We start from the raw sequence: 22,382 nt of genomic DNA, 5'->3' as shown, positions 1-22,382 counted from the left end.
TTTACTTTGTTTCTTACATGTTTAGGTGTCTCAAGGCTTAAACACAGTACACATCCTACTAAACCCTCAGTATTTTCTTTCATGGCTGACAGCACTACATTTTTGTCTGTGGTGCTCATGCATTAAAACCCACAGGGAAGAAGTAAAAAATAAAAGGCTTATCCTTGAGCATCTTTGTTTTTCTATGCAACTAAAACTCCTTTCTATAACAACATACTTTTAAAAGCATGACACATCGCTGGTAGTAGGCTATTGGGAAACAAATTCTGAAATGCCTATTCTATATTCAGATAAAGAAGTGACATTTTTATTTTGTTATTTTCAGGAATCTGCCTTGTTTTCAATACAGATGAAGCTTTGGATTTTAATTACGAGTGGAAAAACTGATTCCATGCAAAGTAAAAAAAAGACAGATAAAAGTGAAGGAATCAGTTTGCTGCTGATAGCAATGGTAGCCCATAATGGATTTGGGGTTGTAGTTTTTATATAAGAAACAAGTTGGAAGTAGTTAGGTTTCTTAAGAAGCTAATTTATCTTTTCCAAGTTGACTCCTGAAAATAAAAGATATTTGAAGTTTGAATCAATTGTTTGGCTTTAAGCAACCACTTCTTAACCATATCACTAGTTAGGAAAGAAAAATAGGTTTTCTTTTTAAGTCCTGCTGGCTGTTGAGGAAGAGTAGAATTTTGTGAGAATCAGCAGTTTCCTCCCAAGGCAATTCAGATGGATGCACTCAGTTGGATGCTAAAAGGAAACTGCTCTGATATGGCAACCTTTATGAGGCTTCTAACAAAGTTTGCTGAATTAAGAAAAAACTAAGCAAGAATGTTCAGGTCAACAAGTAGGGATGGTTGGTGCTGACTGACTCTGAAAGATTAAATTCCACCTTACATTTCACAAGTTACTGCCTCCAGCTAATAGATAACAAATACTGATTATATAGTTTTATAGTAAAATGCCAGAAGTGCCTCCTACCTGTCGTCTGCCAAGTTCTATGCTTCTTTCAAGCTCCATTTTAGCAGCTACCAGTTCCTGCTGATGGTTGTGCCTTAGTTGGTCAATTGCTGCCGCATGTTGATGATTTAGCTCTGAGCGCAAGGAAGCTAGTTACCATGAACAAAAAGAAATGTTTATTTTGCAAACGTTATTTGTTAATTAACAGTAACAGTCAAGCTCCTTCAAGTACTGCTGCTAAACTAACACACACTGCTTATATTAGCCACATGAAATTTCTGTTGAACAGGTTGAACTTGAGCTCTGCAACCACAAAGTTTTAGACAGTCAGATTTATTTGGTACTAAAACACAGGTTATTAGAAGATATCTTAGAATTATGAGTTCCCTATCTCTCAAAAGATGGTAGGTTGTCTATCTATCTCCAAAAGCATGGCCTATGATGTAAAATATTTATGGCCAGAACTGAAAACAGGATCTACTTTTCCAAATGCAAATACTTGTGTATTTGCTGTTACTTAGGCATAGGTAACAGAACAATCATTCATTTTTGCATATGGGTTTTATTACATACATATTCAACCACCTAGACCTACAGATATTGAAAGCTCCTGCAAAAGGAAGCTTGTAAGAACTTTTAAAAGAGCAAGTCTCCAAATAAGATCTATAATGAAATCTTATTTGTACACATCACTATTTGCTTTGTTCTGATACTTTAATACAGGTTTGTCAGGATTAAGAGGGAAAAATCTAACTGGAGAAAAGTTCTATTTGCCATCACTGACATTGCATACATCAGATTATTAACAATTTCTTCATTAACAACTTTCAGATGTCATTTACTTTCATGTTACATATTCCTTGTCATTAATTTATATCTTTCAGATATTTTGTGGTGAAAGAATGTTTTTTATACCTTAGTAATTACTCTCCACTTCTTTTTGTATCTCCAGTGTTCTTGTTTACCAGACTTTGTTATCTGGATTTTTCACTGTCATGGATTAAACCAGATGAAGAGAGAGATTTAGGATTTCTTTTTCTGGATTTTAAGAGAATTATCTTCTCTACCTTAGTGACATCCATGCTAAGCTTTTACTGTCAATCAGAAGCAAGGATGAAATACTATTTTTCAGCAGTAATGCTTGCCTTTCTAATTATTTATTGTTCTGTTTCAGAAAAAATCCCTTTTCCTTAGCTTCCTCTGCCCTATGCAGAATTTGGATATAATCTTCAACTCAAATCTTCTCATTTAATTCACATATTTTTGAAATTCCTATATTTATAAAATTCCCATATTTATTAAATTTGTACTTTGCTAGTAAGATACAGATTGATTGCCTTTTAAAACATTTTGAGACTCTTTGCTTACTTAACAGACAACCCAACAAACTCAAGCACTTGTTATAGTTCTTTTCCAGAGCAATTACTATGATAACATTAATGTGTGTCTATTACATATGAACCAAATTCAGTTAGGACCTATACGATTTAATAGCTGTTTTGTTAATCATCATCAACTCACTTAAATAAATTCTACCAGTTTTAGTGGGGCCTGAAATAAGCCCCCATATAATAAGCAGTTACTAACGTAACACTGAAGTCAGATTCAGGCAGAATTTAGACCAAAGTTTCCTTTATTTAGTTTACATTTCTATTCTCAACAGTAAAATTCCACCTATACAAACTCAGCCAAATCGGAAGCACAATTCACAGACATGCAGATGCCCCGTCCCTGGAGCTGTTCAAGGCCAGGATGGACGTAGCCCCAGGCAACCTGATCTAGTACTTCATCTAGCACTTGGTAAATGAAGCGGAAAAGATGCTGAACTTGTACAAGAAGACAGATTTCTGGCAACTAAGACAAGCTCTCCTGGCAGGAGTGAAATTTTATTCTGATGTGCATTGTACAAGATAAGATATTCATTTCTCAGAGGAGAATTGTATCTAGCCAAAAAAAACCAAAAACAAACAAACAAAAAAAACAATAAAAACCCACAGCATTCCCACTGATAACTGATTGACACATAACACTGACAGAGAAAGCTGGGGTAGACAGAAAACATCAGTGAAATGTCACAGGCCTTCAAAAAATGTATCTTTCTACATACATTTAATTATTTTACAGCTTATATATCCTGGTTTTTGGCTGCTGTTGAGAAATAATAATAATAATAGTAAAATCTATGCATGCATTTCATGCTTTTACTTTTTTTCTGCAGTGTTTCTAAAATTTTATTTTTCCTTCCTGTGTGAAAAGGAAAATAATCTTCCATGTTTCCTACCTTGCACAGGAGTCTTTTTGTCTTTCATATCGATGCTCAATATCATGTCATCTTTTCTACTTTCATGAAATTTTCCACCCTCTCCATTTTATGTTATACCACCATTTGTACCCTTGAATCTTTACGTGTCATAGACATCTATTTTCCTCCATAAAACCTTACATGTGAAACTCCTAAAGTCTGTCCAAGCAGGACATCTTCCTTGCCTCATTCCAATTACTTTCCAAAACTGATTTGTGCTGCTTTGTTAGCAGAAAAAAGTGTGCATGCATGTATGTGTGGAAGGGGAGACTCCTTAAATTATAGATATAGCAAAAAAATGCAAAACTATGCAGAGGTATTCAAGTGCTGTGGAGTAAAAAGTATGGTACTTTTCATTATCTTACTACATTATCATCTATGTACATCTACCTTGCGTATGTTAAGACTGAGATTGTGTTCAAATATAACTTGCTTGTGAAAACCCTGTTTCATTTCTGGAACAAAAATAGCATTTCATCTACATTACTGAGAAAATAAACAAGGAACAAGCACTGTTTTCCTATGGTTTGTCTTATTTATTGCTTCATATTCCTTAAACTGGCTGAAGCACTGCACCCTTCCAAGCACAGTTCAGTTTCTTCCTGCAGTACAAAATACAATCTAATTTCAAATTCAGTGTATCAATGAAATCACTGATCAATGTATTGCCCAACTATTTCTTTACTCCAGAGATGGAGTGTTAGGATTCATACTCCTAAAAATCAGTGCACACAGAAATCCAAGCAACTACCCTGTCATTTTATTCCTTTAATTTTCCAAAAAATACATCATGAATTTCAGTTGCTTAGTCCTTCAAAAAAAATAAAATAAAAATAAAATAAAAAAAATTAACAGCAAGATATTCAAAAGTGAGCAAGTTTGACTTACCTGTTAAAACTTATACTGATTTTAAGAGAAACATTTACATCAAAACTGAATGGCACTACAGTGATATTACATACATTTATACACATTTACAGGTTGGTCTGTGCATGCACTTGAATGAGTAATTATTTATAAAAGTAAAAATAATATTTTCAGATCCAACTCCAAGTTTGAAAAAAACTGTACCTAACATAGCTTTTCCTTCATCCTCCAGCTCAAATCTCAGAGTCTGAAGTTCCTGTTCCATCTCCAATTTGAAACCTTCCATGGCTTGTTTGTGTGTTTCTTTCAGTGCCTGAAGTTCTTCTGAATGCTTTTGTTGTAAACGTTCTTCTAATTCCTACAAAATGCAAGTGGTCAAGATTAATTTTAGAGTAGCCTTGGGAATTATAAATTAGACAATAAATTAACAAGTACTGTCATACTCTAGAAACTATTAAAAAAAAGGCACTGATGTTGCTCATAGTGTCTTCTCTCACTGAGTTATCCAGCATTGGGTGCAGACAACTAGGAAATTCATTATGAAGGTACACTCCAGATCTGAACTAAAAAAATAAAAAAGATATACACACTATTAAGCACTATGCTTTGTATTCTATATTTTCATTGTGCTAGAAACTGTGTAAACTGTTTTGCAACTTGAAAGATAATTTTCATCTCCATTTTTTTTCAAACCTTCACTTAAACAAAATATGTGTCACTGTTCTGAAGTGAAATTACTTTGCAAGATGCAAAACTGTTTACACAATTTCCAATACAACGAAAATATAGAATACATTACAAAATGAGTCAATCATCAGGAAATACCACAGAGTACATATGGAATTTGATAAATACAACAGGAAATAAAAATAAACCTCTTTTAAATCAAACCTAGAGTATAATAGATGACAGTCTCAAAGTACTGTTAAGAAATGGGTGTGCAGGTAATAATTATATATTCACACACACGTATACTATATATATATACACATAATAGTGAGTGCATACATAAATATGTGCAATTATATAACTATTAACAAGCTGCTAGATTATCAAGCAAGATGTGAAATAATGCCAGTATTAGAGATGACTTTCAATATGTCCTAATCATATCTAACAGGACAATAATGTTACTGTAAGACTCATCATCTGAAAATAAAATTTAGTAGTTATGAAAATACTTTTCCTTACTAATTTTCCATGTGTATCTAAGATGCTGAATTGGCAACATTTTCTACATAATAAGGAATATCCATATTAACATGCCTTTTGTTCTTGCTCTTTTGTTTCTTCCATATTTTGAAAGGCAAGGATATGAGCTTCCTGAAGTGACTTATGCCTTTGCTGATGCTCTTCTTCTAATTCCTGGATCTCCTGAGTCAGCCTCTGACGCTCCTGACTGAACTGGGCTTGCAGCTGTTGTAAAGAGCTCTGTGACTGGGAAAGCTGCATCTCCAGATTCTGCTTGAGCAAGGAGATCTAATCCACAGAACAGCAAATATCAATTAGTCATTAAAACTAAACTAAACAAACAAAAAATAAATAAGGAAACACTCAAAAGTTAACCAGAATATTAACTACGAGGGACAAGCAGTCATCCACTGGATTTATTGTTTAAGTTATATCTCAGGGATATAACCATTCCATTATAAGTAGCTCCATAAGAGTCATCACATTGATATATTGATACTACTGTAAACCTATAACACAATTGCTCATGGCCAAATTATTGAAATTTAATTCTAAGTTTTGTATAAGGATCAATAAAAATGACACTATCAAGGTCTAAAATCAGATGTCTGATTGTTAGAATAAACTACTTTTGATATCAAGACTACATAAATTCTGTATGGAAAATCCTGCAGTTCATAAAGGAGTACAGTTTGTGACATATAGATTGATAGATTTAATTTTATTTTATTTTTAAAATCTTTTCATATGGTATGGTCTTATCTTATTGGTCTTTTTTTGATTTTAAGAGAAATGGTGGCTTAGGACTCTACATGACAAGTGAAATACTGCAACTTGATGGATGCCTTTTCTATTGTTGTTAGCTCAGCAGTATAATAATAATGATTTTTTCTGCTGTTTTTTAACTAACACTGAGACAGTCTGAGTCACAAATACTCATCTTCTTACACGAGTATTACAAATGATTATTGTAAATGATGCTTTTCACTGAACAAGAATCTTAGTACATTACAGCACACTGCACTCTTTGAAAAAGTCTCAGTTTCTTTTATGTGATATTTTTACACTCTGTTCTTCACATCAAGAGCATCTTCTCAGACTGAAAATAATAAAATTCTATCTTCTTCAGAAGCAAACAAGAAAGATATATCCTCAAATCCTGAAAACAAAATTTTACTAAAAGTGAATTTTGTTGCAGTGACTCAAAGGAAGGGAAAATAAAGTTGTCACATGACAAAGAATTTGAATGTAAGCATTTTTTTCAAGCATCAGAATTATGTAAAATATATTACAAATGAAAAGTCTGATAGTGTCATTTGAATCAGTGTATCTTACAAATAATTTTGAAAAAATACATTACAAGTAAATTTATTGATTTACAGAACATTAAAATTCACCAATTCACAGAAATTTAATAGCACATCAGGGACAACTTGCAGCATGAGCATTATTGAACATGTTTTTTTTTAGAAGGCAACAGCTTAAGCATGTTTAGAAGCAAGAAGCTATATTTAAAGTAAAATTAGCAATAAAGTAAAACACGCAAATTAATTTGAATGAAACAACCACAGCTACTTGCGCTTCAAATTCCTCAGGTCTTTGTGCCTGGTTATATATACACTAGCTTCCATGTATATTGTATCAATAATATTTTACTTCAGATAACTTTGAGGGAAATTAAATATAAGTGAAAGAATATAGTGAAGGTTGATACTGCATTCTGTTATCTAAACTATACATGCAAAACGTTTTACTGAGTATACTAAATATAAATGTCACACACAAATTGTAAGTCAGAGGTTTCTAATCTACTATTCTCCTTCCAGAAATAGCCCTGGTTAATCAGGGAAAAACAAAAGGCCAAGAAATTATTGTAGGGATCTTAACTTCAAAGTCTACCACCATTCCTCATTATTTCTTAAACCCAAAGAAGTGTTTTTTAGGCAAATTCCTTCCTCTCCTAAAAAACTTTGTAGAAACTGCAAACTCGCCACTTTACTTTACATAAAACTGCAAAAGAAAGTATATTGAACATCAGTAAAATCTGTCTGGTTATCTAATTTTACTTCAGCAACACTGAATTTAATTCTCATCTTTCAGCCTGTTTCTTATCTATGCAAAAACTCCCCTCCTATGTTATGGAGTTCTAATTTGATCAAAAGCCTCACCACCCTCAGCTGACTCCTTGCAGCGCACTACTGGTCAGGCAAGCCAATAATGCAACTACACATCTTCAGCTCTAGAGCTTCACTCCGCTGATGTGATCAATCTGCACCACATCCATCACTGAGTCCAACCCTCCTGCCAAAGCAGGCTCTCTACAGCAAGCTGCACAGGTAGGCATCCAGACAGGTCTTGAATATCTCCAGGGAAGGAGATTTCACAACCTCTCTGGGCAACCTGTTCCAGTGCTCTGTCACCCTCACTGTGAAGAATTTCTTTCGCACACTGGTGTGGAACTTGCTATGCTCCTATGTATGGCCATATGATGGCTACGAGGAGGTGTAATTCTATGGGAAGTCCTGCTCAGTCCTGCAGAACTTCAGCAATACAAAAATGGCACTCTAAAAAGCCTTTCATGGTAACATTCAAATGGAATGGACTACAATTTGATATCTTAGTCAAATTTGTATGGGTTTTTATGAAGATGACAAAAATAAACATGTTTTTGGCTAGAAGTTAAATCTCTCTCTTACACAGGTCCCTGATCCATAATTCTTACTGCAACATTTAAACCTTTTAAGCAAGGAAAGTCATTTCTTTCTTGGAAATGTATGAAACAGTTTAAATGAGATGTCTGGTAGAAGTATGACATCTGGCTGGGAAGCCATTTTAGAAGAACATCCTTCCCAAGAACAGTTTAGACTTTCATCAGATTAAAATGACTGCAAAACCACAGCCTGAAATAAATTAATCTCTGGAGAAGCCTATCTGTGCCAGTAGACTATATAACAAATTTAGGACAACAAGGTTTAAATGACTAACCACCAAGTCAGATTAGCCTACCATTCTAGTGCAACAAGTATTTTTTTAAGAAGAGTTATTTTAAGAAGAGTACACAATTTTACATGTTATTTTGGATATATATTATATATATATACTGAAACACTTAAATTTTTAAATATCAGTGTGTCTCTCTGCATGTCTATATATTCTTGTAGAGAAGGTTCAAAAGAAAAACTGAACACTATTCTCTAAATTTTCCATACTTTCATCTAAGGTTTTCAGCATATTAAAAATATTGTTAGGAATTTCAGAAATAAAAATAGAAAGAAAGAATATAAGAATATTCTGGCTACATTTATAACTTGCACTGCAAGACTGCAAATTATAATACATCAATCTCATGCTTTGCAGAAAGCTCTGCTATACACATTTGCACTGCCCACAAGCTTGCTTGCGTTAATGATGACACAAAAATGTTGCTTATGTTATGAGCACATACATGATATTTGATGTCCAGTGATACATACATTACACAGATGGCATGGATGCAGAACACAAGCTTTTGATGTCTAGCAGCAAACATGTTCTCCTCTCCAAAATTATTAAATATTGTATTTTGCGAGCTAAAAGCTTTAAAGCAATAATACAGGATATGCAAATTTATTTGTGCAAACATGCCCTATTTACAAGTTGTAAGTGCAAATCACTTACATTGCTGATAGATTTATGCAAAGCTTCACCGAGACAGTGCCGCTATGAAGAAAAGATCACAGGAATAAAGGGAAACATTCAAAAATCAACTAAGTAAAAGAAAAAGGGATAAGGAAGGGAGAGTAAAACATAGAATATTAATTATAGTATGACCAGGGAAAAATAAATTGAAAAATATTTGGAAAAATTTTAAATGAATAAGTTGCCTTGACTTCACATATGAAGTACTGAATATATAACAAAATGAAGTATTTTTCTCTGTTATTGTATGAACATACAGCATAGCATTAACTCTTCAGTATAATTGTACATTATAATTCTGTATTATTCAACTGAACATTTTGGAAATTGACCAAATGTTTTCTCCTTTATGGAAAATAATTCTGTGAAGAAACCATTAAGTACATCAATCTGCATTACCGTTAGAAAATATATTATAATATATTAAAGTTAAGAATTCAACCAACAGTCAGCCGTCTCTCTAAAATCATAAGCATATTAAGTGTAATATTAAAGATCAGATTTCACCGTTAAAAGGCAGAAAACTACTTTAGTCTGCAATGAAGGCATACTACTATTTAAAAAAGAAAAAAAAATCAGATTGAGATGGATAAATAGAAGATCTTTTAAAATCCTATAGGAAAATGACTTACTGTCCACCACCTATGACCAGCTTACATTGATGCTGATTACTAACGCAAAACAAAAATAAAAATAGATCACCAATTAGATGTTCTATATGTAATATTACTGATAATATGAATCGTATACATCTTTCATAAATAAACATATATAATTGCTTGTGTGGTTATACGTAAACATGAATTATATAGATAGGCACTCATGCACAGTGGAATCATCAGAAATTAAGTGAGAAAAATTTTAAATCTAGCATGACCAATTTCCATTTGGCATAGGTCAGTCAAGAAGACTGCTTTCTCAAGGAGACAGCAGGTATTTTTGCAGTATTTTTACGCCAGCTTGGAAGACCAGGCTTTGGAACTTTTAGGTAATACTTTGTCCAGATAGAAAAAGAAGAAAATATTTTCCCTTTCTTGAATCTACAAATTGGAATAACTTAGAAAAACATAATATTGGAAACTCCACAGTTACTTTATTAAAATTGTAGAAGAGTTACCCGCAACTATTTTCTAATCAAGTCTAGACTCTTCTCTTGTCCACCAGGAGGCATCATACTCCAGCAGACAAGAGAATACAATAGCTCAGTTTCAACAAATAATGTTACCAGTGCCGATCTGAATAGATGTAACAATTTTTCTATTCTGTTTTGTTCAGGTTAGAAGCTCTTAAGAGCAGGAATTATTCTTTACTAATTAAACATTCAGTTTCCGAAACATTTAGGATTTAATTTTGACTAACTCATCTAGGCACTACTGTAGAAAGATTACCAGTGCACAATATTAAAAATAAATTGCAAGTAAAAATGCCTTTTTGAAAGTCTATTCTGAGTTCTATAAATAAGAACATATGAATAGAACACTAAAGAAAGTGAGAATTGCCCCTGCTACTCACAAAGTATCAGATTTCTTTCACCAAGAAAGAAGCTTGCTTTGCTGACAAAATGGCCTTATGACTGACAGAACATCTCAGGCTAACCAGTTTAATACTTGAGATTTCACCAAGTTTCTAAGTCTTATGTCTGGAAACAGATGGAAGAAAAACAAAGTTTTGGTGAAAGTTGTGGAGTAAAACTCTCCAGTTAAGTTCAATACTTAAATTTGTCACATACTTGCTTACTGACATGAACAGTTGCTGGTCTTTCGTGATGACTGTTCCAGGGCAATCATACTGTAGTACTTTCTTCAAGAAGGAAACTTTATCGCACCACTGACATTTTCACTTTTAATTCAGTTGTACAATTTCTTGCAAGACATCAGTTTACTGGATATGAGGAAGTTCTCTCATTTCATTGCTTCTTTTCACTAAAAATTACCTTTAACCACATTACAGAGGCTTAACACTCAACATCAGTCTTCACATCATTCAAAGATGAGTTACATAACTCTTTCTCACTGCACTTACTACAGACATTTTGGAGTCAAATCGTGCCAAGATCTGACTTTAGTACGTAGTTTACTGAGTTTTCAAAAATAGTGCCAGCAACAGCTGTTGCTGTACTAATGCCTGAAAATGGGTGGAAAAGATCTAACTTGACCTATTTTATCAAAGTAGATCAAGATTACCGTATCTATACATTGTTTTAAGAATGACCTCTGATAAATGCTGCTAACATTTCTGAAGAGGAAAACCTATGTGCATCCACCTGGTATTAGTAAAAAGAAACTACTTTAAGATATCTACTGAAGAAGGTGAATGGACTTTTGGCATAAGTACATTTTATCCAACTACAAAGTGATAATGGTAATAAACATTACTCCTAGTGTCTGCTTTTTTCACTGTTTTTGAGCCTATGCAAAAGCTATTTCCGCAGTCACTGGGCTTGAAGGGATCATGGACATGTTTACCAATACTCTGCAAATACATGATCAATTATCTTCTAGCAAACAGTTAAGCTAAGAGTAATGCTTTAAAACTAGACTGTTGCCAGAGTCTTGGCCTTACATGGAGGGAAAGACCTATATAGTTATGAAGTAAAAAATTTATCTCGGAAGTGGTATTACTGCTGGATTTGGTTTAGATTTCTGTTTATCAGTTTTTGAAGTGTAAATGCCAAGTATAAATTAAATTCTTTTCTTACTCATACATTGTTAATTACATACCGTACTAAGAATTTAATGTTCTTTTCATCCACTGATGGGAGAATTAAAAAGTCTTAGTCACCTCCAGATTTATTAACTCAATTCCAAACAAAAACTGATAATGTTACATTCCAATTAAAAGTTTATGATAAGACAGACAAATTTATTTGGAGATGATGGCATCACTGTTCCAAGCATCAAACTAGATGCGTTTTTTAATTTAATTAAACACAGCATCATGAAAGACAAAATTAAAGGGAGTCCAAAAGAGAGATCAAAATGAATTCCACTAACACATTTGTTCTAAAACAGAGAAACAAAGTTAACTTGTACTAGTATTCCTACTGCATCCCAGTGAAAATACTTTGAAATTTCTTGATTCGTTCTGGGACTGTTTGAACTGTATCATCTCTCTTAATTTTACATTCTCTATAATGAATTTCCTACATTAAATTCAGAATTTTTTAAACAAAGAATAAAATAAACACCATAGCTAAAAGCTCAGAAAAAATAGATGGTACAGCTGGCTGCATCTTGTGCGTTTGTTTTTGTTCAAGCTTCAGAAAAAAAACTATCAATCTTCAGGATCACATCTCTGCACAGAATATGGAGCCTGGAACAAAGGAGCTGCCTTATTAAGAAGTGCAGACAGTCATGAAACAGGGAAATACCCTCAACAGATGGTCCTCTGAAGACTGCAGTGACTTTGAATTACAAGATTATTCATATTCTCAATAAATCCCAAAGGAACTGAAGCACAGTCCTTTTAAGATCACTGTATTCAAAGCTGCAGTCACTTGTGACAAGTTTGCAAGAGCTGTAGAAGGCTTTGCCCCTTTGACACAAAATTCTACAGAGAAAAGAAGAGACATAGAACCTTACTCTGACCTGCATTTCAAGTCCCCTCCTTAGTGTAACTTCTCTTTTTATTCTTATGGATTTTCACATTTCATACTTCTAAGTACATTTTAAATCTTGCCCAGAAACCCTATGGGAAGACACAAAGCATCCACTAGATGTCATATTAGCCTTACCAGTGTTACCAAAAACAAGAATGACGACATTTAGGATGGACAAGTTGCTTGAAATTTACATCCTACTTGATTCTGACAGACAAGCCTTTACCCAGTGTGTTCATGACAAGATCAAGTGAAAGGAAGCAGGGTTAAAATTATCCTTAATCTCCCTTCCTTCAGGAAATGGATATATAAGTATATGCAGGTTTTCTCTAGTAGAAATTTCCAGCATCCATTTGACAGCAAATCTTCTAAACCAAGGATTACCCAGACTGTAGAACAAGCCATTAATCCTTTTGCTGAGGAAAGAAATTAGCATTTCCTGATTTTGCTTATGTGGGCACATGGTCTCTGAACACAGGCAAATAAAAACGTAATGCCCTCAGGTAGAAGACTGGTCATATGTAGATGTCCATAGGAGCTTTATGGCTTTTCTACAGCATTCTATTTTCTGAACAAGAATATTGTCAGTGGCTCATTTTCAAGACTATGTGAATGAGCCTGAAATTTTCTGAAAATTCTAGTTCGAATAAGATCTCCATCAAACAGAAATGTTTATATTTTGGTATCAATAATTTTATGCTTACTTTGAGATTGCTTACAGAGGAAATCTCACGATAATAGAAACAAACTCTGAATGGAAAATTTTCACTACCTTTTCAAAATAGTTTCATAATCTTTTTCAACTTTACAGCAGAAAGAAAAAATAACAATGGGCTACCAAACCAAAGTGTATGTAATATACTTTTGTCCATTCTCACTTTTATTTCCATTACTGTACTCTTATATCCATTTAAAAATGATGGTATCTTCATATGCAAAAAGTTGACAAAGTTAGAAGTAAGAACTTCATATTAATATTTGACTGGTAATAATATGAAAATATCTAAGAACTGGGAAAAAAAAGCTAACAAAAAGTTTCTTTTATCTTACTGAACAAGTGTTTTACTGAAAGTAAAGGAGACAGAAAAGCCAATATTTGCGCAAATACAGAAAAGATAATCCACAACCAACACTCAATTCAGTTAACAGAAAGAAACACTTATCACAACAAGAAATATTTAAGAATATGCATTTCTTAACCTGTGCATTTATGTTCTCCTCAGAATTGATGGCTGCAGAATATGAAGCAGCAGAACAGAAAACACATGCTTTAAAAAAGAAAATTCCTTCCTTCCATTTTGTTCACGGTGAAGTCCTCTCAGCAGTGAAATTTCTTAAGAAATAAAACATTAAAAATGCATTCCACAGCTAAGAAAAATGGAAAAGAACCAGCACATCTGAATTTCTTACATATTTCATGAATGAACTCCTATGTGGATTGATATAGATGTACTTAGTAAAATTTACAGGGGAAAAAATAAAAAGCACTTTCTTTTTATGCTTTTTATCACCATTTCTCATATCGGAGATGAGAGCTACACACAAGATAGACACTGACCAAGTTAACCTATCAACCACAAATCTAACTGTAGATGGTAAGTGAGGTTATACAGCTGGCAAAAATGCATTTAAGCATTTGATCGGCTGAAAAGCATTTGATCTCAAGGGAATTATTTTACACATAACAAAACTCTACTGTTACAAAACCAATAAACCTACAAACATTCTAGGAAAGACTACTTAAGCAGTAATGGCATGAAGGCAAAAATATTATCTTACTTGATGTAAAAGCTATATTTCATCTACTAAATAGGCAACAACTAGTAGAAGGTAGAAATTTGGCAATTAGTATAACATAATAAAAGAAAACCTAGCATTTTCTATGGTCATGAATTGTTGTTATTTATTTATTTATTTAAAATACTGTTGCCATTGATAACTGTGTCTTTTCAATTATTCTGGTGCCAATCAGGAGTATCCCAAAGAAGGCATATTCTATACAGTGTTTCTACAATATACCCAAAGGAATAAAAATATACAATAAACTTAGGAAGCAACACAATATTTTCTAGAGTATAAAGCACATTATTATCACTGTTTCACACTGAACATTATATTTTATCAATCTGTGACTTAAGTCCTTTAAACTTGGGTTATATCTGTCAAATATACATTATCTCATTTTTGTCTAGGAGTAATTTGTTACAGTTACCTCCTTCCCTCAAATAATTGGTGTTTACTAGATTCTTCTGAAATTCCTTCTACTGTAATATACTGATAAGAAATTAAGTTATGAATTAAACCTTTCTGAATAGCATTTATACAACAAAAGGTCAGGATCTAGTCACTTTCTCAATATAAAGAGCACCAGCCACATTTTCTGCCAAGAATTCACAAATGATTTTGTAAGAGCATGAGCCTTTGCTCTCGTATTATTTTGATAAACGATTGTACTGTACTGCTGGTATGGACTAGAGCAACGCTTCAGGTGTAGAAGTTCAAACTGCAGAAAGATGAGTCAGAACTCTGCTGTATTCCCAGAAATGATATGGATCTCATGATTTTCAGATGAGTTGTAAATGCATCTTCCAATTAATGAAGACTGGGACCACATGTAGCAAATTTACAGTATCTTAGGGTGTTCTACTTAGTATGTTGAAAGGAAACTGAAATGAAAAAACATTCTTTTGACAAAATTAAACTGAAAATTGGGATTCTTCCTAATACCACTGACTTCATACACGTGTACACATAAATGAAGAATCTCATTTCAGTACTGCCTCCAGTCTGTTTAAAGTAAACTATAAACTTTCTGGGGCTCTCTAAGGTGAGCTTATTGCACAAGTTTTTAAAGTGCTGAAGTAAGTCCAATGCAGAAGAATAACATTCTAGACTAATGCAGCCAAAGTCTTTAGTCAACTCTATGTTGTGAAACGCATACTAAAAATCCCCCGCTCTTTTCCACACTGAAAACACCATCTCTGATTTTTTTCCACGATGAAGTGATTACACATGTGGATAAAGAGAAAGCAAGGATGTCTGCAACCTTGACCTTAGCAAGATTTTTAACATTCTTGTGTCCAGCTGTAGCACAGTTCAGATGGATGTACTGCCAGATAAGAACTGACAGGCATACAAAGTTCAAAGGGCAACAGTCGATGGTACTGTACTTGAAACACTTCTACAAGTAGAGTTTGCAAAGATTTTTTTTTTTTTTTTTTTTTTTTTTTAAAACGTGCCTCTGTGTTCTGAAGGAGGACGCAGGAATTATCATAACTGAATCTGTGGATGACAGCTGGGGGGTGCTGGGAGGGGGGACGGGACAAAATACACTGAAAGGCAAGGCTACTATCCAGAGCGGTTAAAGATATGAGCCAATAGGAACCTCATGAAATTCAATAAGGACAAATGCAAAGTCCTTCCCCTGGGATGGATGAAGCATCTGCACTGGTACGTAGTGTTTACAGCTCTGCTGCACATAATCCAGTTAATGGTAGCCTGAATGGTAGCATGAATCAGCAGTTGACTCTGGCAGCAACGTATGCCAGCAGCATACTGGGCTGTAGAAACAAGCAGTAGTTTCAGGGAAGTAATCAGTTCCCTTGACATGGCATTTGATGCATTTCACTTGGAGGGAGCACACTCTCTCTTCCTCCAGTTCATTCAGCTTCGTTTGCCCCAGTAATGCTAATAAACTTGAAGACATTCAGAAGGGAGCCCCCATGAAGATGGCTAGTATTGGAACATGCACACGGCAAGAACAGGCCAAGGGAACTAAGTTTGTTCAGTCTAAAGAAGAAAAGGCTTTAGCCTTTCAGTACCAGGTTAGCGAGAAGACAGAAACAACCTCTTTACAGCAATGTGTAACAGGAAAATGAGAGACAACAATCATGAACCAAAACAGTGGAGGTTCTGATTAAATATAAGGAAAAAAAAGAAAATCACTGTGAGGATAATTAAGCACTAGACCAGAATATTCAGAAGGGCTATAGACTCTTCATGAGTGGTAGTGATGAAGACCTGGCTGGAAAAAGCCCTAACCAACTTGTCAAATTCAACATTGATTCTGATTTGAAAAAGAGATAGGACTACATGACTTCCTGGGGTCTATTTCAACCTCATCAAGTCTATGATTCTATAATTCAACTCAGTGCAACTGCCCTTTGTGTATGGCAATCAAGAGGATTTTATTACAAATCCATTTCTCTAAGAGTTATCCATCACAGACACTATAGTCTGAAATTCTCTTTCTTCCAGATGTAATGGATAAAAATTAGAAACTAATTAACTGTAAACGCTTTTTTTTTTTTTTACAGATGTAAAGCTTAATTCCATATCACCATCAACAATAATCTTTCAGTCTTTATGAAATTATTATCCAACTCAAACACTGACATGGAAAAGCAACAGTTGGATTAAAAATACAACTGAAATTTCTCTTGCTTTTGTTTCTTGTTAGTCCAAAGACACACTCTATTCATAAATGACGCAAATTCGTGGAGAGTGAAAGTAATTTAAAAAACAAACAAAAAAATATTTTACATATGCAGTTTCTTTCTTCACTCACAAACTCTCCAGTAAAATTCTTGTTACAACTATAATAAACATGTTATAGTAGCTGAGGGATGTTTTGACTTTTCAGTGACCTGTACATTTTCTTTATTGTAAAGATATGGGATAACATCAAGTCTAAAGTATTAGCTTTGGTAAATAAAAGGTGAACAGAGAGACAATTAAAAAAAAAAAAATCTTACAGTGAAAAGGTGAGAGTCCCACTACCCCAGGAAAAATCTGCAGAAGTTTTATTCACATTTAACATGAAGAAGGACATTAGTATCATTTTAAGATACCTTTACCTATTACTCGTAGAGTTCAATAATTATTAGGCTTAAAAAATCATTGTGGTAAGAAAATAGTTTTCAAAGAGAGATGTCACAACTAGTTTCAAGTAGCTAATTGGTAATAAAGAGACTAAATTGTAATGACCTTCAAATTCTCAGAGAGACCATATTACCTGGTCTAAAAGATCTTCAACTTTTTTTTGCCATCCATCCCTGGCTGCATTTTTTTCACGTTCTTTAAGCTGCAACAGTTGAGTCATAGCTGCCTTCTTATCTTCTTCATGCTGAAGCCTCAGCTCTTCACGAAGCTTATTACATTCCTGTCTAAAAGTAAAGGTCAAATAACTAAAATGCGAGAAGTAAAAAAGAATTAAGAGTTCAGCAACAATTGGAAAACTTGGATAATAACAAAAAGCTTTGTCTTGCTTTTCATTTGCTATTACATTTGCACGTAATACATACTTCTATTCCTTAAATAAATACTAAAATCAATACTTGCCGAAGATTTTCTGTCCATTTAATTTCCAAGTCACGAGCCATTCTGTCAACTTTGAACTTTTCTTCTTCTCTCATGGCAGCAATCATTACCTCATGCTGTTGTCTCTCCTGATCTAGTTCTCCCTGCAAACACAAACTTTACAATAGAGACTGATCAGCAGCAAAAAAAAGTATTTCAAACCTTACATTTATAAACCTAACATTTATATTTCTCTATTTACATTTCTAACACAGACTTCAGTTACATTTGGCTTACAAAACTTGGACTATTACTTTTTCAGTAAGTACCTTTTGATTAATGCCTTAATTCCATTGCATACTTTTGGAACATATTTCCTCTAAAAAGTAATAAAAAGAAATTTCCTAATAAGTAATTTTTGAAGTAATATTTTCCAAAACAGCTACACTAAATCACAGAACAATTTGTTAGAAAGAATCTCAAGAGGTCTTCCACTTCTAATCAATGCAAGAACATCATCAAAATTTGAGCAGGTCAATCAGGTTTCTTGTCAGATTTTTTTTTTTTTTTTTTTTTTAAAATCAGGGATTAGTACCTGAATTACAAACTTTGAAAAATCTGGATTAAATACACAGTTTATGTGTCTTTTTATTTCTTGACTAGCAGGAACACAGTCTGAATACAGAAAAAAACAAATTAAAAAAAAAACAAAAAACCTTTGGAATTTAGAATTTTTATCGATTTCTGTTCAGATTTTACCATTTTAAATAGTATTACAAACTAGCAAGATTCATACTTACAAGAATATCTCTCAGCAATGCTTGCTTCACTCACGAGAAGCAAACATGGCCATCTACATGTTAATCTTTTTTTTTTTTCAAAAGAGAATTTTTTTGTAGTATTTTTTCATTTAGTTTTAAAGATCTCTAAAGAAAAATGTTTTACCAGTAAACATTTAGAGAAATTTAAAAAGACCTTTTCATCTCTGGAACAAAGGTCAGAGGCCAAACAAGCTAAGTTGACAACGCTACTAAGTTGACAAAATTTATGATCAGACAAATGAGTTGTTTTGTGTAAAGAGGTCACATTTTCTGGATGTAAGTCTGTCATCTTCTAAAGCATCATAGCATATATCTCTAAACTATTCTTAAGGACCTTCTGAAATCTGAGCCCAAAATAAAGACTGATTGTTATTTGGGGTAAACATGGTACGATGCAAGACCTCTAGGGAAAGACAAAACCAACAAACCAACCAACCAAAAAACAATAACACATTTTTCAATTAATTCTGGAGTCTTGTTCTGTATCTTGTTTAGCATCTAACGTCTGGATTAGGAGTGGCTTAACACAATCCTTTTTACATTCTCATGAAATTCCTACATTCACTCAAATCCCTGAAAAATTCAACTCTGGATATATTTTTCACAGGCATACTTTGGCAGCTAGAGTTTATATTAACTACAAAAAAAGCACTACAGTTAGTTATATTAACTATCAGAAATGTGTTTGCAGCAATATACATCAAACATTAAAAATTTTCTTTAAAAAAAAAAAAGATTTTCAGATTTTTCATTTTAGCTTAGAATTAGAAGTGAAAATTGTCTTTTAATGGAACTCTATAAACCTCTTTCAATAACGTATAAACTATAATATGTCTTGCCATTTTAATAAAAGACTGAAATCACTGCAATGGTATTTTGAACAATTTATTCTCCAACATTATGTTTACCTCAACATTATACAGTGAATCTGTGGTCTCTCGCAGTCTTGCTCTAGTTAATTCTAGTTCTTTCTGGAGTATTTCCTGAGTTTCTTGAAGACTGGAGATATGTCCTTCTGCAGTGCCGAGGCCTTGTTCACTTTTTCGTACAAGATCTTGCAGACGACACACCTTCAATTAAAAAAAAAACACTAATTACATAATTATTATTAACAACAGTCAAGTCAACTTGGTTTCATTTCCTTCTATTAATTTCTAATTCAGATTATTTTCTTCTTAGCACAGCCTGTTGTATTCTCTTTTAATACCACTTAATCTTTGTGTATTAGAGCTAAATTATAATATACTGTAAGTTAAATAAATTAAACAAGGATAAAAGGATTTGAAACATTAAACAAGGAATGAGTTTACACAACAGTTCTGAAATTAGCAGTATTTTTACTGTGAGAAAGCACGTTTTATGCAAATTGAGATCACAAGAAACACTATTTTGAAATATATAAACAGATAAATTAAAATTAACTTGTGCCAAGATTTATGTTCCTCTGTCTTCAGATTGTCCATAAGTTAGCCCATTTAAAGCTCAACCTATATCTGTTATGTGACCATATCATAGAGACATAGAATCAAGTTGAAAGGGATCCACAGCATCATGGAGCTCCACTCCTGACTCCACACAGGACCATCCAAAATTCAAAGAGATACATTATGTAGCTGGCAGTACCACATCACTTGCAGTAAAAATTAACAACAGTCCTAGTCCTACAGATCTAAATGATAAGGAAATCTTATGTATTTGTGCCATTCATGAAGTTTAGACCTAGTCCATTAATGACAATGCATTGCTGATGACTGTTTAAAATGACCCATAGTCACATTACCAGAAATCCTTTGCACAAAGATGGCCAGTACTTAAAAGGAACCAGACTTACCAAAAAGTCTTGACTGGTCAAAGGTGAAAGGAAGAGAAAATATAAATAAATAAATAAATAAATAAATAAATAAATAAATGAAAAACAACTAAAAGGATAAAAAAATAAAAAGGGAAACTCATCCTAAAACACGAAAAAGTTGGTATCTTGACTTATCAGAACTCTCAAAAAAATCTCAAGCAAGCATTTAAAGACAATACTTTTCTTATGTAGCTTCTTCTTCTTTTTTTTTTTTTTTAAGGAATTGTCCTAATGAGGATTTCCCCACACTTTGGCTAAGAAAGGCTGCTAAAAATGTCTGTCAAAAAAAAGAAAATGGGATGGGAAAGATTCAGTAACAACTTTTTCAGTAGAGATGCCAGAACCAAGTTAACATCCACATAAAGTGATAAATATATGCTTACTCTTAAATATGCTTACTCTTAAATGTAATCTGTAACTATAAAAAAAAGAAAACAACAACAAAAGTAGAAGAAGCAGCTGAAACGTAAGAGAAGAGCTAAAGGCGTGCTAGACATTTCATGTGGGAACATAAGAAAAAACTGCATGGAGCAGCAGCCGTGGAGCAAGATAAGCGGCATGAGAACCAAGGACACCTTCAGAAGAAGAACGAACATCTCACGGCTCTGATTGGCTTAAGTCTGTGAAGCCACTTTCAATTGTCAACAGAACTAAAACTGTGAAGTACTTGGCTCATGTACTTCAGATAAATATTGTAAGAAAATAAAACACATTGCCTCTGTACTACAGAGTGGATTTGTAGACCACCCCAAATTTAATTTCTGCACACTTTCTCTCATTCTCCTAATATTCAAAATATACTATATTATATTTTTGCTAGCGTAAGAATGTGTATACTCAACTATTAAATAGCAGATGGCACTAATTTCCTATTTTGGTTTATATTACAGTTGCCTATTCCTCAGCTATGCTTATGTTGTTTTTGTTTTTTTAAACTCAGTGCACCTGACTGATTTTCCAAGATGAAACTTTTGAAATGAATGTATGATTGTTTAGCTCACATATAACAAATGCACTGTATTTTTATCAATTTAAATGTTGGCAAACACACTGTCAAAGAGAGTCACTGCAGTTTCAGCTTCAATTAGTACATTTTCCAAAATCTGAAGTATTGGCAAAGGGATCTTATCTACCAAGGAGTCCACTGACTTAGCATCACTACTGCTGAACTCTAAAGATAATGACATCCAAAATATATTATATGTGCACTTTCAAAAGTTTTCTTCTAAAGAGAGTTTAATGTTTGTACAAGTTGCAAGCCAGAAGAATTAGAAAAACACCTGCTGCATCCAGATCCAGTATGGTACTAGAATATGGACTACTGCAAAAAAGTACTTAAATTCATGCTTAAATTCAAGTCTGTTTTAATGCACACATGAAAATCATGTATGGTTTCTTGAACAATTAAGTGAAAACAAGGCAAAAGTTCCAAAAACAATCACATAAGACCTAAAAGAAAGATTTAAATTAGTTTTAATGCATTTTAATCTCAAACTAAAAATGTTTTGAGAATTCATTTAACCTAGACTGCATGTATTAGTACACTGCAAATAATTTGTCTCCTTATAAGCAAGAATGGCATACAATCTTTTGTTGGAAATAAAGCTCCAAAAGTAACTTGCATAGTTAGTGGTGGTGACTGTGCTGAAAAATAGCATTTTGTAGTTAAGAATGTGCTCTATCAAACAGTGTTACTGTGCTCTTTGTCACTGCTGTAGTTTCCACTGGAATAAATAGAAGGCAATACTTTTGGAGAAACCTACATATGAAGCAAGGGAGTTGACTAAAATTTACTGTGTGCAAATTATGAACCAAAATGGC

The 22,382-nt window shown here is 33.4% G+C and overlaps 1 protein-coding gene across 2 annotated transcripts in view; it reads right to left on the bottom strand.

The window, feature by feature from the left end:
• FAM184A (family with sequence similarity 184 member A) overlaps positions 1–22,382 on the bottom strand; it is a 60,915-nt gene that overhangs the window by 12,394 nt on the left and 26,139 nt on the right. The window contains exons 7-13 of one of the 2 annotated variants that reach the window (XM_090135842.1): positions 19,618–19,779; positions 17,927–18,052; positions 17,605–17,751; positions 8,972–9,013; positions 5,390–5,602; positions 4,328–4,481; positions 976–1,103 (exon numbers count right to left, since the gene is read on the bottom strand). In XM_090135842.1, the coding sequence (XP_089991968.1) occupies positions 976–1,103; positions 4,328–4,481; positions 5,390–5,602; positions 8,972–9,013; positions 17,605–17,751; positions 17,927–18,052; positions 19,618–19,779 (972 nt within the window). The remainder of the gene's footprint in view (positions 1–975; positions 1,104–4,327; positions 4,482–5,389; positions 5,603–8,971; positions 9,014–17,604; positions 17,752–17,926; positions 18,053–19,617; positions 19,780–22,382) is intronic. The other variant, XM_090135841.1, reaches the window with a different exon arrangement.

The sequence above is a fragment of the Phasianus colchicus genome, chromosome 2 (genome assembly GCF_987193195.1).
Source record: "Phasianus colchicus chromosome 2, bPhaCol1.hap1.1, whole genome shotgun sequence".
NCBI classification, from domain to species: Eukaryota; Metazoa; Chordata; class Aves; order Galliformes; family Phasianidae; genus Phasianus; species Phasianus colchicus.
This window is presented reverse-complemented; position numbering and strand designations above follow the sequence as displayed.